We start from the raw sequence: 17,499 nt of genomic DNA, 5'->3' as shown, positions 1-17,499 counted from the left end.
ATTTGTTACTTTAAAGCTTTATTCTAAAATGAATGAAGAAAGTGCCTCAACATACACACAATACCCCATAAAAGCAAAAACCGATGTGTTAATTTATAAAAAATAAAACAAATACCGTATTTACATAAGTAATCAGATGCTTTGCTATGAGACTTGAAATTGAGCTCAGGTGCATCCTGTTTCCATTGATCATCCTTGGGATGTTTTTACACCTGTGGTAAAATCAATTGATTGGACATGATATGGAAAGACACAGTGGGTCACTTCAGAAACACCAGCGGCTGTCTCACTTGCACTCTTCAGGTAGGAACTCTTTATCAACTCATATAGTCCAATCAAACTACTGTATACTGTTTGTTACTTAAGCCAAAACGGAGCCAGCAGAATGTACAGTATATACATTTAGACTATTTTGTGTGATTGTAAATATCTTTGCCATCTTCCCTGATTGGCTGTGCCCATCTTCCTACTGTGTGAAGCAGAGAGAAGCTTCTGCTAGAAAAGAGGACTAATGAGTGCAAAGGAGGTTGCTACTGAATTGCATACAGTGCAATCAGAAAGTATTCAGACCACTTGACTTTTTCTACATTTTGTTACGTTACAGTCTTATAAAATGGATTTAAAAAAAAATCTACACACAATACGCCATAATGACAAAGCAAAAACAGGTTTAGAAATTGGGAATTTATAAAAATTTAAAAAAAGAAAATTTACATAAGTATTCAGACCCTTTACTCAGTACTTTGTTGAAACAACATCGGCAGCAATTTCAGCCTCAAGTCTTCTTGGGAATAATGCTACAAGCTTGGCACACCTGTATTTGGGGAGTTTCTACTATTCTTCTCTGCAGATCCTCTCAAGCTCTGTCAAGTTGGATGGGGAGCGTCGCTGCACAGTTATTTTTGCTCCGTTCATCTTTCCCTCGATCCTGACTAGTCTCCCAGTCCCTGCCGCTGAAAACCATCCCCACAGTATGATGCTGCCACCACCATGCTTCACCATAGGGACGGTGTCAGGTTTCCTCCAGACGTGATGCTTGGCATTCAGGCACAGAGTTCAATCTTGGTTTCATCAGACCAGAGAATCTTGTTTCTCATGGTCTGAGAGTCCTTCAGGTGCCTTATGGTAAACTCCAAGCAGGCTGTCATGTGCCTTTTACTGAGGAGTGGCTTCCGTTTGGTCATTACCATAAAGGCCTGATTGGTGGAGTGCTGCAGAAATGGTTGTCCTTCTGGATGGTTCTCCCATCGCCACAGAGGAACTCTGGAGCTTTGTCAGAGTGACCATCGAGTTCTTGGTCACCTCCCTGACCAAGCCCCTTCTCCCCCGATTGCTCAGTTTTGCCGGGCGGCCAGCTCTAGGAAGGGTCTTGGTGGTTCCAAACTTTTTCCATTTAAGAATGATGGAGGCCACTGTGTTCTTGGGAACCTTGAATGCTACAGAAATGTTTGGTACCCTTCCCCAGATCTATGCCTCAACACAATCCTGTCTTGGAGCTCTATGGACAATACCTTTGACCTCATGGCTTGGTTTTTGCTCTGACATGTACTGTCAACTGTGGGAGCTTATATAGACAGGTGTGTGCCTTTCCAAATCATGTCCAATCAATTGCATTTACCACAGGTGGACTCCAATCAAGTTGTAGAAACATCTCAAGGATGATCAATGGCAACAGGATACACCTGAGCTCAATTTCGTGTCTCATAGCAAAGGGTGTGAATACTTATGTAAATAAGCTATTCATGTTTTTTATTTTTAATACATTTTTTTTTAAATCAAAAAACCTGTTTCCACTTTTTCATTATGGGCTATTGTATGTAGATTAATTAGGATTTTTATTTATTTAATCCATTTTGGATTGAGGCTGTAACGTAACACAATGTGGAAAAAGGGAAGGGGTCTGAATATTTTCCAAATGCGCTGTATATGTAGAAACTGCTTCTTCAATATAAATCCTAGCTCACACTTGTAGGCAATGTTAAGATCACTTTATTGATCAATTGTACATAAGGTCTCCAACGAAAATGTGACTTCTGTTTTTAACCTAACAGATCCTAAAGACATGCACAGATTTTGGAGCAGCGCGGGGGGCTGCTACATTGGACACCCTGGGAGTTGTTGTTGTTCGGGGTTAAGTGCCTTACTCAAGGGTATAATAGCAGACAAATCTAGGATTTGAAACCAGCAACCCTCCGGTTTCCAGCTCACTTCCCGATATATATTTTTTCCCGTCGGACCCGGAATTCAAACTGGTAACCCTTCGGTTTCTGGCTCGCCCCTCTAACCGCTAGGCTACCTGCCTCCCTATTTAAGCTCATGTGCAGAAACACGTCATCGGTCTAACGGTCGGGCCCTGCTATCCGGGGTCCTTGGAACGTCCAACTCTGACATCACGTCGTTGAAGTTTTCATTTAAAATGGTTAATGTGAGGGTTAGAGTTAGTTAAGGGTAGGGTAGGGTAAGTGTAGGGGTTAAGGCGTCTGCATACTACGTTTGGTTTGGTCCTAGCAGAACTCGGCGAGACGAACGGTCTTGTTCGACAGTGCAGATGACTGCCGACTGAAAGATCTACAAATCACCTTGCATCATAAATAATAATTATTATTTGGCAATCAGTCACAATTTTCCCATCATACATCATGGTTGTGATGCTTTCAAATGGCCAACTTCTGTGCCTCACATACTCGCTTAAAGCTGCAATATATAACTTTTTGGGCGACACGACCAAATTCACATAGAAATGTGTGTTATAGCAATGTCATTCTCATTGAAAACAAGTCTAAGAAGTGGTAGATCCGTTCTATGTATGCTATTTCTATGCATCTCGTTCCTAATTTTCGTTTTTTGCGTCTTTTGCTTTCGGTTTTGAACACCAGCTGAAAATACAATCTTTTTGGTTATGGAAAATATATTTCACAGCGGTTTAGATGGTACAAGGTGCGGCAGGTAGCCTAGTGGTTAGAGCGTTGGGCCAGTACCCGAAAGGTTGCTGGATCGAATCCCCGAGCTGACAAAGTAAAAAGCTGTAATTATTCCCCTGAGCAAGGCAGTTAACCCACTTTTCCCCGTGCACTGAAAACGTGGATGTCGATTAAGGCAGCTCTCTGATTCAAAGGGGTTGGGTTAAATGCGGAAGACACATTTCAGTTGAAGGCATTCAGTTGTACAACTGACTAGGTATCTCCCTTTCCCTTACAATGATTGTCTATACATTGATTGTTTTGTCACATGAATTGAAATTAGGCCACTATTAGAATTTTAGCAACCAGGGAATGGCGGAGCCAACAAATCAAAATCAAATCAAACTTTATTTGTCACATACAAGTGTAGGCCTTACCGTGAAACATGCTTACATGCCCTTAACCAACAGTGCAGTTCAAGAAGAGTTAAGACAATATTTACCAAATAAAGTAAAGTAAAAAATTATAAAAAGTAACACAAAATAACAATAACGAGGCTATACCGGTACCGAGTCAGTGTGCAGGGGTACAGGTTAGTTGAGGTAATTTGTACATGTAGTTAGGGCTGAAGTGACTATGCATAGATAATAAACAGCAGTAGTAGCAGTGTACAAAACAAATGGAGGGGGGGTGTCAATGTAAATAGTCCGGTGGACATTTTATTAATTGTTCCTAGACTTGGTGCTCCGGTACCGCTTGCCGTGCAGTAGCAGAGAAAAGTCTATGACTTGGGTGACTGGAGTCTCTGACAATTTTATGGGCTTTCCTCTGACACCGCATATTATATAGGTCCTGGATGGCCGGAAGCTTGGCCCCAGTGATGTACTGGGCCGTACGCACTACCCTCTGTAGTGCCTTACGGTCGGATGCCGAGCAGTTGCCATACCAGGCAACCAGGCAACAAAATTGTCTTTGTGTGTTTGGACCATGATAGTTTGTTGGTGATGTGGATACCAAGGAATTTGAAACTCTCGACCCGCTCCACTACAGCCCCGTCGATGTTAATGGGAGCAGCAAGGCTTAGTGCAACATGGCAGTGTTGCCATTGTTTTTAACAGTTGTTCATTATATATATGTTTTATTTCACCTTTATTTAACCAGGTAGGCCAGTTGAGAACAAGTTCTCATTTACAACTGCGACCTGGCCAAGATAAAGCAAAGCAGTGCGACAAAAACAACAGAGTTACACATGGGATAAACAAACGTAGTCAATAACACAATAGAAAAATCTATATACAGTGTGCAAATAAAGATTAGGGAGGTAAGGCAATAAATAGGCCATAGTGGCAAAATAATAAAAATGTTGCATTAACACTGGCGTGATAGATGTGCAGATGATGATGTGCAAGTAGAGATACTGGGGTGCAAAAATAAATAACAATATGGGGATGAGGAAGTTTGGTGGGCTATTTACAGATGGGCTGTGTACAGGTGCATTGATCGGTAAGCTGCTCTGACAGCTGATGCTTAAAGTTAGTGAGGGAGATATGTCTCCAGCTTCGGTGATTTTTGCAATTCGTTCCAGTCATTGGCAGCAGAGAACTGGAAGGAAAGGCGGCCAAAGGAGGAGTTGGCTTTGGGGATGACTAGTGAAATATACATGCTGGAGCGCGTGCTACGGGTGGGTGTTGCTATTGTGAGCTGAGATAAGGTGGGGCTTTACCTAGCAAAGACTTATAGATGACCTGGAGCCAGTGGGTTTGGCGACGAGTATGAAGCGAGGGCCAGCCAACGAGAGCATACAGGTCGCAATGGTGGGTAGTATATGGGGCTTGGTGAAAAAACGGATGGCACTGTGATATACTACATACAATTTGCTGAGTAGAGTGTTGAAGACTATTTTGTAAATGACATCGCCATAGTCAAGGATCTGTAGGATAGTCAGTTTTACGAGGGTATGTTTAGCAGCATGAGTGAAGGAGGCTTTGTTGCGAAATAGGAAGCCAATTCTAGATTTAATTTTGGATTGGAGATGCTTAATGTGAGTCTAGAAGGAGAGTTTACAGTCTAACCAGACACCTAGGTATTTGTAGTTGTCCACATATCCTAAGTCAGAACCGTCCAGAGTAGTGAGGCTAGTCGGGCGGACGAGTGCGGGCAGCGATTGGTTGAAGAGCATGCATTTAGTTTTATTAGCATTTAAGAGCAGTTGGAGGCCACGGAGGGAGTGTTGTATGGCATTGAAGCTCGTCTGGAGGTTTGCTAACACGGTGTCCAAAGAAGGGCCAGAAATATACAGAATGGTGTTGTCTGCGTAGAGGTGGATCAGAGAATAACCAGCAGAAAGAGCGACATCATTGATATATACAGAGAAAAGAGTCGGCCCGAGAATTGAACCCTGTTGCACCCCCATAGAGACTGCCAGAGGTCCGGAACACAGGCCCTCCGATTTGACACACTGAACTCTATCTGAGAAGTAGTTGGTGAACCAGGCGAGGCAGTCATTTGAGAAACCAAGGCTATTGAGTCTGCTGATAAGAATGTGGTGATTGACAGAGTCGAAAGCCTTGGCCAGGTCGATGAAGACAGCTGCACAGTATTGTCTTTTATCAATGGCGGTTATGATATTGTTTAGGACCTTGAGCGTGGCTGAGGTGCACCTGTGACCAGCTCGGACACCAGATTGCATAGCGGAGAAGGTACGGTGCGATTCGAAATGGTCGGGTATCTGTTTGTTGACTTGACTTTCAAAGACCTTAGAATGGCAGGGCAGGATAGATATAGGTCTGTAACAGTTTGGGTCTAGAGTGTCTCATCCTTTGAAGAGGGGGATGACCGTGGCAGCTTTCCAATCTTTACGGATCTCAGACGATACGAAAGAGAGGTTGAACAGGCTAGTAATAGGGGTTGCAACAATTGTGGCAGATTGTCTAGCCTGGCTGATTTGTAGGGGTCCAGATTGTGCAGCTCTTTCAGAACATCAGCTATCTGGATTTGGGTGAAGGAGAAGCGGGTGGGGGGGGGGGGGATTGGGCAAGTTGCTGCGGGGGGTGCAGAGCTGTTGGCCGGGGTAGGGGTAGCCAGGTGGAAAGCATGGCCAGCCATAGAAAAATGCTTTTTGATATTCTCGATTATCGTAGATTTGTCGGTGGTGACAGTGTTTCCTAGCCTCAGTGCAGTGGGCAGCTGGGAGGAGGTGCTCTTGTTCTCCATGGACTTTACATTGTCCCAAATTTTGGGGGAATTTGTGCTACAGGAAGTAAATTTATGTTCTGAAAAAGCTAGCCTTTGCTTTCCTAACTGACTGTGTATATTGGTTCCTAACTTCCCTGAAAAGTTGCATATTGCGGGGGCTATTCGATGCTGATGCAGTACACCACAGGATGTTTTTGTGCTGGTCAAGGGCAGTCAAGTCTGAGGTGAAGCAAGGGCTATATCTGTTCTTAGTTCTCTTAGTTGAATGGGGCATGCTGATTTAAGATGGTGAGGAAAGCCCTTTTAAAGAATAACCAGGTATCCTCTACTGACGGGATGATGTCAATATCCTTCCAGGATACCCGGGCCAGGTCGATTAGAAAGGCCTGCTTGCTGAAGTGTTTTTGGGAGCGTTTGACAGTGATGAGGGGTGGTTGTTTGACCGCGGACCCATTACGGACGCAGGCAATGAGGCAGTGATTGCTGAGATCCTGGTTGAAGACAACAGAGTTGTATTTAGAGGGCAAGTTGGTCAGGATGATATCTGAGGGTGCCCGTGTTTACGGATTTAGGGTTGTACCTGGTAGGTTCCTTGATAACTTGTGTGAGATTGAGAGCATCTAGCTTAGATTGTAGGAGGGCCGGGGTGTTAAGCATATCCCAGTTTAGGTCATCTAACCGTACGTACTCTGAAGATAAATGGGGGGAAATCAATTCACATATGGTGTCCAGGGCACAGCTGTGGGCTGATTGGGGTCTATAACAAGTGGCAACAGTGAGAGACTTATTTCTGGAAAGGCGGATTTTTAAAAGTAGAAGCTCGAGTTGTTTGGGCACAGACCTGGATAGCATGACACATCTCTGCAGACTATCTGCAGTAGATTGCAACTCCTCCCCCTTTGGCAGTTCTATCTTGACGGAAAATGTTGTAGTTGGGGATGGAAATTTCAGAATTTTTGGTGGCCTTCCTAAGCCAGGATTCAGACATGGCTAGGACATCAGGGTTGGCGGAGTGTGCTAAAGCAGTGAATAAAACAAACTTCGGGAGGAGGCTTCTAATGTTAACATGCATGAAACCAAAGCTTTTACGGTTACAAAAGTCAACAAATGAGAGCGCCTGGGGAACATCACCAGAGGAACAGAGGAGTAGGATAAGGGTACGGCTAAGGGCTATAAGAACTGGTCGCCTAGTGCGTTCGGAACAGAGAGTAAAAGGAGCAGATTTCTGGGCGTGGAAGAACAGATTCAAGGCCTAATGCACAGACAAGGGTATGGTAGGATGTGAGTACAGTGGAGGTAAACCTAGGCGTTGAGTGACGATGAGAGGTTACATCTTTGGAGGCACCAGTTAAGCCAGGTGAGGTCTCCGCATGTGTGGGGGGTGGGACAAAAGTGCTATCTAAGGCATGTTGAGCGGGACTGAGGGCTCTACAGTAAAATAAAACAATAAGAATTAGCCAAGACAGCAGTAGACAAGGCATATTGACATTAGAGAGAAGCATAAAGCAATCACAGGTGTTGATCGGGAGAGCTAAGACAACAACGGGTAAATGGCGATGAATGGGCAGAGCGGGTCAGTTAGGTACATACAGGACCTGAGTTTGAGGCTGGGGCCGACAGATAAGCAAAATGAGGTACCGTGTTATTGAAACAGTCCAGGGGGCATCAGCTGTGTAGCCGAGGGATCATAGGGTCCAATGAGCAGCAATAGGTAAGTCAGGGAGACGTTTGGTAGTCACTACTACGCTAGGCGAGTGGGAGACACGGCGTTCAGAAAGCTAGCGGTCCGGGGCTAGCAGATGGGTCTTCGGTGACATCGCAACGGAAAAGCCTGTTGAAACCACATCGGACGATTACGTCGGCAGACAAGGCGAAATGGATTGGCGGGGCTCCGTGTCGACAATAAAGGGTCCAGGCCAATTGGCCAAAGAGGTATTGTAGCCCAAGAATTAGCTGGTATATGGGCCTAGCTCGAGGCTAGCTCAAGGCTAACTGGTGCTTGCTTCAGGACAGAGGCGTTAGCTAACAGTAGCCACTCGGTTGCAGCTAGCTAGCTGCGATGGTCCGGTTTAATGATCCAGAGCGGCAGGAATCCGGTGATGTGGTAGAGAGAAGCAGTCCGATATGCTCTGGGTTGATATCGCGCTGTGCAGACTGGCAGGTATTGTCCGAGGTAAAGCTGGCTGCTGTCAGAGCTAAAGGTGAAGACCGCTAGCCGTGGCTAACAATGGAGGTTCCAGTTATAAGGAATAAAAATAGCAGATCCGTACCACATTGGGTGAGGCGAGTTGCAGGAAAGTATATTTAGTTCGTAGATAGAAAGTGAGATTAAAATATATACAAAAAAACGGCTATTTACACAGGTTAAGACACAGGATAAGACAAACACACGTCCGACTGCTACGCCATTTTGGGGAAAAAATAAAGATGTCTCCAACCCCCATTTCACACACTCACAAACTGAAAATATGTGTGTACAATAAATTGGGGAGAGAGACTTAAACATCACATTAATTTGTACATAATGGGCGTGTTCGAGCAGATCACTTTTGTCAAATCAGTGAACATTGTTGGTCACCGTCTTTCAAAATGTGTTGCACTATGGGGATCAGAATTTACCGACTTGCACATACATGTCGACTGCATGAACTTTACAAAAATCAAGTGATCACGATTGAGGGTATTTTCGTCCATATCGGCTGAACCGTTTAGAAATTACAGCACTTTTTATACATAGTCCCCTCATTTTAGGGGACCAAAAGTACTGGGACCGAGAGACTGAAAAACAGCTTCTATCTCAAGGCCATCAGACTGTTAAATAGTCATCACTAGCCGGCTGCCACCCGGTTATGCAACCCTGCACCTTCCAGGCTGCTGCCCTATGTACATAGACTTGGAATCACTGACCACTTTAATAATGGAACACTAGTCACTTTAATAATGTTTACATACTGCTTTACAAATCTCATATATATATACTGTATTATATTCTACAGATTTTTTGTCAATGCCACTCCGACATTGCTCGATCTAATATTCTTTACTTTTAGATTTGTGTGTATTGTTATGAATTGTTTTAGATACTACTGCACTATTGGAGCTAGGAACACAAGCATTTCGCTACACCTGCAATAACATCTGCTAAATATGTGTATGTGACCAATATGATTTGATTTGACAACTTGACTGATGTGTATTAAAGTTGTCAAAAGTTTAGTAGGTCCCATATTCCTAGCACGCAATTATTATATCAAGCTTGTACAAGCTTGTACAAAATAATCTGAAACACAACCTAAAACAAACAGCAAATGCAGTCAATGTTAAATAATGTTTTGTTCATTTTGGATTCAGTTTTAGTGTAAATAAGAATAGAATATGTTTCTAAACATTTTTACATTAATGTGGATGCTATCGTGATTAGGGATAATCCGTAATGAATTGTGAATAATGATGAGTGAGAATGTTAGACATACAAATATCATACCCCCAAGATATGCTAACCTCTCACCATTACAACAACAGGGGAGGTTAGCATTTTTGGGGGGATATGACATTTATGCCTAACTTTCTCACTCATCATTATTCACGATTCATTCATTCAAAACAAACAGCAAATGCATCCAACAAAGCTTGATGTCATTTCGTACTAGGAATATGGGACCAAATACTCAACTTTTGACTACTTTAATACACTACAAATTAATTTGTCTCAATACTTTTGGTCCTCTAAAATGGGGGGACTATGTACAAAAAGTGCTGTAATTTCGAAGCGGTTTACCCGATATAGATGAAAATATCCTCAAATGAAATTGTATCATTTAAAATCCAAAGTGCTGGAGTACAGAGCCAGAACAACTAAAACATTTTCACTGTCGCAATACTTTTGGAGCTCACTCTCTACCACAAATACCTTGTACCTCTGCATATTGATCTGGTACTGGTACTCCCTGTATAAAGCATAATTCTTGTGTATTTAATTTTATTTCTCTTTTGTTACTATTTTGTGTTATTATTTTTTAATTCTGCATCATTGGCAAGGGCTCGTAAGCAAGCATTTCACGGTAAAATCTACACCAGTTGAATTCGACGCATGTGACAAATAAAATTTGATTTGATAAAAGTCCGACTGTAGACGCTACACAACACTAGAGGGAGCCAGCAGCATTGCTTTTACTGGCACCTCAGCCTAGAAGCAGCCAACAGAGAGACTGATAGGAAGGCTACTGGCACCTCAAAAGTTTTACAGGTGTCATATCTTAATTTGATCACTCTGTTGTCACTGAGAGTGTTCCTGCACCTCAGGAAATTAAAATAAACCATATGATTTACATAAATTCACTGAAAACCCGCAGTTCTTTCTCTCTCGTGTTCAACTACACTTTTAAAAGTTAATGGAAAGAGCCAATGGCACTTTAACGATTCATGTTCACAGCAACAGGAAATAAATGTATACTGTATGTACTGTAATTACCAGAGTTTATAAATGTGCAGGGTGTCATGTATGTATTACAGGGTTCAGAAAGTATGGTGGTGTAGTAGTGAACAAAAATCCAAGATCACTCTGCATTAGACCCAGTTTGTTCAAAGTGAAAGTGAAAATGTAATGGCCATGTCAAGTAACTTTCAGTTCAAGTCCTGGAATTACCCCCGCTCTGTGAAATGAAATGCAAAAGCACATATCGTCCTCTCACAGTGGATTCGTGAAGAGAAAGGAAGACGAGCTGACGTTTTTTCTGTTGGGACTGACTTATGATTAAAAGGTAATACAAAATGATTGTATGTCATTGGTATGTTTGCAGATTGATAGATCGATGTCTAATAAGGAGTGTACGTCCAAGTAAATCAAGTAGTTCATAATCAATCTTTGAACTGTGTTCTTTGATTCATGAGATATGTGTTTTGAAATGACAGTATGTACTGCATCTTCACAAGGAATCTCTTTAAATGTGGTTAATATAGCAATCAATAAAAAGGCATGTTCCTGGAAGTTTCATAGAATAGAAGAGCCCTTTACTTAGAATACATCTACCTAATTTCACTTGACCCTCTTTACTGTAATGTTCTATTTCCCTAGCCTCTGAGGACAGTTGATAATGAGTGGCTCACTCCTGCTCGCACAGGTAAGCTGTGTAACACTTCCACAGAGACAAAGTACGGCTTCAGCGCCTTGTACTCACTATTTTTGGTGCCAATCAAGTCGGGCTGTCCAGAGCCACTATAGGACAGCATTAAGTTATTAAGATGTATTCTTGTCCACAGTGTAAGGTTGAGCATTTCAATGGCTATGTGTTATGTGCACATGTCAAAATGTGATATGTTTATTGACCCACACTATTTACAGACAATTGAATCAATAGGTTGTTCATCTTTATCTCACAACTAATGGTTTATGACATATGTCTCTCTCTTTCCCCGCCTCACCAGTCCGTTCCGCCAACCCCACTGAAGTGCCCCAGGTGCCACCAGGCTGGGGCCAGAAAGGTCAAAGGTCAGTGTGCTGTGTGTCAGCGCTGCTCCGAGGCCCTGCGCCGTGTCTACCAGTTCTGCTGGGCCTGTGGGAGAGAGTGGCACCAGTCAGGAGGAACCCTGGAGGGTCAAGGGGTCCATTTCTCCTGCCCTCTGCCAGGCTGTGCCCTCAGGGCTGCCCTCCTCTCCCCAGAGGTCATAGTTGATCCATGCAGTTCAGCCCAGGGATGCCCCTTCTTCAGGGCCTGTCCTCAGTGTAAGGCCATCCTCACTCACACTGGAGAGGGATGCTCCAATATCATCTGTCCACACTGCCAAAAGGAGTTCTGCTTCCGCTGCTTGAAGAAGGAGTGCTATTATTATGAAGAGGAAGATGATGATGATGATGATGATTTTGAGTATCCTTTACCATGCACTGTGGTGGATAACAGTCAGTCTCTCAGAGAGTTGGAACTGTAGGGGCTATGCAACGGTCTGTAGAACATAATTTACGGCCGCATTCATTACCACTTGCAAAAGGAAATCATCTTGATTGTAATTACTATTGGAATTATTATATTAGTTCTATGGTACAAAGACATCATATTGCTATGCTGCATTGCTTCTATGGATGCCAAGGGAAGCCAGACTTCTCAAAAAAAATAAAAAAAAAATAAACATAAAAAATCATTTATATATAGTTTCTCTGTGTTTTCATATTTTTTTTTCAATTCGCAAAGGCTGAATGCACAGTATCTCACCTGAGAAAGCATCAGAGTGAGCAAAACAGCGCCCCGTGATGGCCATCTATCTGATTCTGTCTGGTCATAAAGAGTATGACATTGTTGCCGTCCAAAACATTGAATGCAAGGGAAAGAATAGCCAATCAGCGTTAAGCTAAACTGAGTGAGCTCAGCTGTGAATGGTCCTTGCACACCAAAAAAAGTCTCAAGGGAAGCCAGTTTAGATTTGACTTTACTCCTATCACATCGCATGAAGAAAAATATGTCATTGACAGAAACAATTTGAATTGTTGCATCTTATTGTGTTGTTGTCCTAGCTAATATGTTGTGTTGTTAGCTAGCTAAAATCGTCCCTTTCCTAAATTAGCCATGGATGAAGATAGGGATTTGGACTTGTGGTTTTACTTATTTCTCCGTACTGGCCAGTGATCATGGCTCACATTAACATCATCATGCCGGAAACCCTAGACCCACTCCAATTAGCATACCGCCCCAACAGATCCACAGATGACGCAATCTCAATCGCACTCCACACTGCCCTTTCCCACCTGGACAAAAGGAACACCTATGTGAGAATGCTGTTCATTGACCACAGCTCAGCGTTCAACACCATTTACAACATTAACAATGTCTGCACTGTATTTCTGATCAATTTTATGTTATTTTAACGGACAAAAAATTAGATTTTATTTAAAAAACAAGGACATTTCTAAGTCACCCCAAACTTTTGAACAGTAGTGTATATTCTAGATGGTGTCAGAGGAAGGTCCAAGAAATGGTCAAGACTCCAGTCACCCAAGTCATAGACTGTTCTCTCTGCTACTGCACGGCAAGCGGTACCGAAGCGCCAAGTCTAGGTCCAAAAGGCTCCTTAACAGCTTCTACCCCCAAGCCATAATATTGCTGAACAATTAATCAAATAGCCACCTGGACTATTTACATTGCCCCCCCAATCCCCAGCCCCCCTTTTGTTTTTACACTGCTGCTACTCACTGTTTATTATCTATGCATAGTCACTTTACCCCTACCTACATGTACAATTTACCTAGACTAACATGTACCCCCACTCATCGACTCGGTACCGGTACCCCCTGTATATAGCCTCATTATTGTTATGTAATTTTATTGTGTTACTTTTTCATATAATTTTTGTACTTTTGTTTATTTAGTAAATATTTTCTTAACTATATTTCTTGAACTGCATTGTCGGTTAAGGGCTTGTAAGTAAGCATTTCACGGTCAGGTCTACACCTGTTGTATTCGGCGTATCAAATTGTATTGGTCACATACACATGGTTAGCAGATGTTAATGCGAGTGTAGCGAAATGCTTTTGTGCTTCTAGTTCCAATAGATTACTTGTTAGATATTACTGCACTAACAGTTTCCCAACAACTACCTAATACACACAAATCTAAATATATGTACATATAAATATATGGTTGAGCGGTGGCCGAGCGGCATAGGCAAGGTGTAATAGATGGTAAAGTACAGTATATACATATGATATGAGTAATGTAAGCTATGTAAACATTATTAAAGTGCCATTATTTAAAGTGGCATTGTTTAAAGTGAATAGTGATCCATTTATTAAGTGGCCAGTGATTTGGTCTCAATGTAGGCAGCAGCCTGTCTGAGTTAGTGATGGCTGTTTAGCAGTCTGATGGCCTTGAGATTGAAGCTGTTTTTCAGTCTCTCCGTTCCAGCTTTGATGCACCTGTACTGACCTCGCCTTCTGGATGTCACGCCCTGATCTGTTTCACCTGTCCTTGTGCTTGTCTCCACCCCCTCCAGGTGTCGCTTATTTTCCCCCTGTGTATTTATCCCTGTGTTTCCTGTCTCTCTTTGCCAGTTTATCTTGTTTGTCAAGTCAACCAGCGTTTTTGTTTCTCAGCTCCTGCTTTCCCAGTCTCTCTTTTCTCGCCCTCCTGGTTTTGAACCTTGCCTGTCCTGACTCTGAGCCCGCCTCCCTGACCACTCTGCCTGACCTCGAGCCTGCCTATCATCTTGTACCGTTTGGACTCTGACCTGGTTTATGGTTACCTGGTTTCGCCTGTACCCGTCCTGCCTTTTGCCTACCCCTTTTGTCATAATAAATATCGGAGCTCAACCAGCTGCCTCCTGTGTCTGCATTTGGGTCTCGCCTTGTGCCCTTATACTGGATGGTAGCGGTGTGAACAGGCAGTGGCTCGGGTGGTTGTTGTCCTTGATGATCTTTTTGGCCTTTCTGTGACATCAGATGCTGTAGGTGTCATGGAGGGCAGGTAGCCCCAGGTGATGCGTTGTGCAGACAGCACCACCCTCTGGAGAGCCTTGCGGTTAAGGGCTGTGCAGTTGCCTTCTCCATTGCTGTCCCTTCAATGTGGATAGGGTGGGTGCTCCCCCTGCTGTTTCCTGAAGTCCACGATCATTTCCTTTGTTTTGTAGACGTTGAGTGAGAGGTTGTTTTCCTGACACCACACTCCGAGTGCCCTCACCTCCTCCCTGTAGACTGTCTCGTCGTTGTTGGCATTCAAGCCCACTACTGTTGTGTCGTCTGCAAACTTGATGATTTGAGTTGGAGGTGTGCATGGCCACGCGGTCGTGGGTGAACAGGGAGTACAGGAGGGGGCTGAGCACGCACCCTTGTAGGGCCCCAGTGTTGAGGGTCAGCAAAATGGAGATGTTGTTTCCTACCTTCACCACCTGGGGGTGGCCCGTCAGAAAGTCCAGGACCCAATTGCACAGGGCGGGGTTGAGACCCAGGGCCTCCAGCTTGATGATGAGCTTGGAGGGTACTATGGTGTTGAATGCTGAGCTGTAGTCAATGAACAGCATTCTTACATAGGTATTCTTTTTGTCCAGATGGGATAGGGCAGTGTGCAGTGTGATGGCGATTGCATCGTCTGTGGAGCTGTTGGGGCGGTATGCAAACTGAAGTGGGTCTAGGGTGGCCGGTAAGGTGGAGGTGATATGATCCTTGACTAGTCTCTCAAAGCACTTCAAGATGACAGAAGTGAGTGCTACGGGGCGGTAGTAATTTTGTTCAGTTATCTTTGCTGCCTTGGGTACAGGACCAATGGTGGCTTTCTTGAAGCATGTGGGGATAGCAGACTGGGATAGGGAGTGATTGAATATGTTCGTAAACACACTAGACGGCTGGTCTGCACATGCAGCCCTGTGAGGGTTAACACGTTTAAATGATTTACTCACGTCAGCCATGGAGAAGGAAAGGCAGTCCTTGTTAGCGTGCCGAGACTGTGGCACTGTATTATCCTCAAAGCAGGGAAAGAAGGTGTTTAATTTGTCTGGAAGCGTGACGTTGGTGTCCGTGACGTGGCTGGTTTTCTTTTTGTAGTCCGTGATTTCCTGTAGACCCTTCCACATACATTTTGTGTCTGAGCCGTTGAATTGCGACTCCACTTTGTCCCTGTACTGGCATTTCACTTGTTTGATTGCCATACGGAGGTAATAACTACACTGTTTATATTCAGCCATATTCCCAGTCTTTCTAAGGTTAAATGCGGTGGTTCGCGCTTTCAGTTTTGCTTGAATGCCGCCATCCATCCATGGTTTCTGTTTAGGGTAGGTTTTAATAGTCACAGTGGGTACAACATCTCCAATGCGCTTCTTTATAACCTCACTCAGCTAGTCAGCGTATAGATCGATGTTGTTCTCTGAGGCTGACCGGAACATATCCCAGTTCGCGTGATCAAAACAATCTTGAAGCGTGGATTCCGATTGGTCAGACCAGCGTTGAATGGTTCTAGTCACTGGTACATCCTGTTTGAGTTTCTGCCTATAAGACAGTAGGAGAAAGATGGCGTCGTGGTCGGATTTGCCGAAAGGAGGGGGGGGGGGGGGGGGGGACTTTGTATGCATCACGGAAGTTAGAGTAGCAGTGATTGAGTGTATTACCCCTGCGCATAGTGTAATCAATATGCTGATAGAATTTAGGTAGCCTTGTTCTCAAATTTGCTTTGTGAAAATCGCCAGCTATAATAAATGCAGCCTCAGGATATATGGTTTCCAGTTTATATAGAGTCCAGTGAAGTTCCTTGAGGGCCGTCTTGGTGTCTGCTTGAGGGGTAATGTACACAGCTGTGACGATAACTGACGAGAATAATATGACCAGGTAATATGGCCAGCATTTGATTGTAAGGAATTATAGGTCAGGTGAGCAGAAGGACTTGAGTTCATGTATGTTGTTATGATTACACCATGAGTCGTTAATCATGAAGCATACACCCCCGCCCTTCCTCTTCCCAGAGAGGAGTTTATCTCTGTCGGCACGATGCATGAAGAAGCCCGGTGGCTAAACCGATTCCGACAACATATCCCGAGAGAGCCATGTTTCCGTGAAACAGAGAATGTTACAATTTCTGATGTCTCTTTGGAAGGCAACCCTTGCTTGAATTTCATCTACCTTGTTGTCAAGAGACTGGACATTGGCGAGTAGTATATTTGTATTTGGGAGCGGTGGGCGATGTGCACGTCTACGGAGCCTGACCAGGAGGCCCCTTCTGCGGCGTCGTTGTTTTGGGTCGGCTTCTGGAATTAGATCCATTGTCCTGGGTGGTGGTGGTCCAGACAGAGGATCTGCTTCGGGAAAGTCGTATTCCTGGTCGTAATGTTGGTAAGTTGACGTCGCTCTTATATCGAATAGTTCTTCGCGGCTGTATGTAATAAGACTTAATATTTCCTCGGGTAACAATGTAAGAAATAATACATAAAACAAACTAAATACTGCATAGTTTTCTAAGGACTCGAAGCGAGGCGACCATCTCTGTCGATGCCATCTTGATTATGTGCTAAAAATAGAGAGCAACCTCTGCATGTGACAAATGGGTTCAGCAATCATATCATGTCACAGACAGTTTATAATCAGGTGGCCATTTCTCGCATCCACAGATGGTGGAACTTCCATTCCAGACTAGTGTTCTAACAATAATTATTTTGGCCTCTGACACTATATACTGTCATGTTATAACATAATCATATATGACTGGCACCTGGCAGTGGCACTTTAAATAGCCTATATGTCTGAACTATAGGGACTTCACCACTATTTTTAGCACAGGATTATTTGCTGTTTAGGGACTTAAAGCCATCTACATTTAATCTGGAGTAAATTCAAGGCTTTATAGAACACAGAGCAGGGTTACTATTGCTGGAAAATATTAGTAGGCCTACTTTTTAGGGTGAAATAAAAAATAAAAAAATATTTTACTATATGCAG

At 43.5% G+C, this 17,499-nt stretch overlaps 1 protein-coding gene across 2 annotated transcripts; it reads left to right on the top strand.

Moving 5' to 3' along the window:
• Positions 1 to 229: 229 nt before the first annotated feature.
• LOC139533577 (E3 ubiquitin-protein ligase RNF144A-like) lies at positions 230 to 12,236 on the top strand. Of its 2 annotated transcripts, XM_071331733.1 has the most exons (4): positions 230 to 303; positions 10,789 to 10,855; positions 11,170 to 11,215; positions 11,520 to 12,236. In XM_071331733.1, the coding sequence occupies exons 3-4, from the start codon at positions 11,189 to 11,191 to the stop codon at positions 12,018 to 12,020; spliced, it is 528 nt and encodes a 175-aa protein (XP_071187834.1). In that variant the 5' UTR covers positions 230 to 303; positions 10,789 to 10,855; positions 11,170 to 11,188; the 3' UTR covers positions 12,021 to 12,236. The 2 variants fall into 2 exon arrangements, with proteins under 2 accessions (XP_071187834.1, XP_071187828.1); XM_071331727.1 differs by lacking the exon at positions 230 to 303 and having other exon boundaries at positions 10,610 to 10,855.
• The last annotated feature ends 5,263 nt before the right edge of the window (positions 12,237 to 17,499 follow it).

Source organism: Salvelinus alpinus, chromosome 1 (assembly GCF_045679555.1).
Source record: "Salvelinus alpinus chromosome 1, SLU_Salpinus.1, whole genome shotgun sequence".
NCBI classification, from domain to species: Eukaryota; Metazoa; Chordata; class Actinopteri; order Salmoniformes; family Salmonidae; genus Salvelinus; species Salvelinus alpinus.
This window is presented reverse-complemented; position numbering and strand designations above follow the sequence as displayed.

Coding starts and splice junctions, on each gene's coding strand:
- LOC139533577 (XM_071331733.1), top strand. CDS start 11,189: ATGAGTGGCTCACTCCTGCTCGCACAG. Junction 11,216..11,519: donor GCTCACTCCTGCTCGCACAG/GTAAGCTGTGTA, acceptor CCGCCTCACCAG/TCCGTTCCGCCAACCCCACT.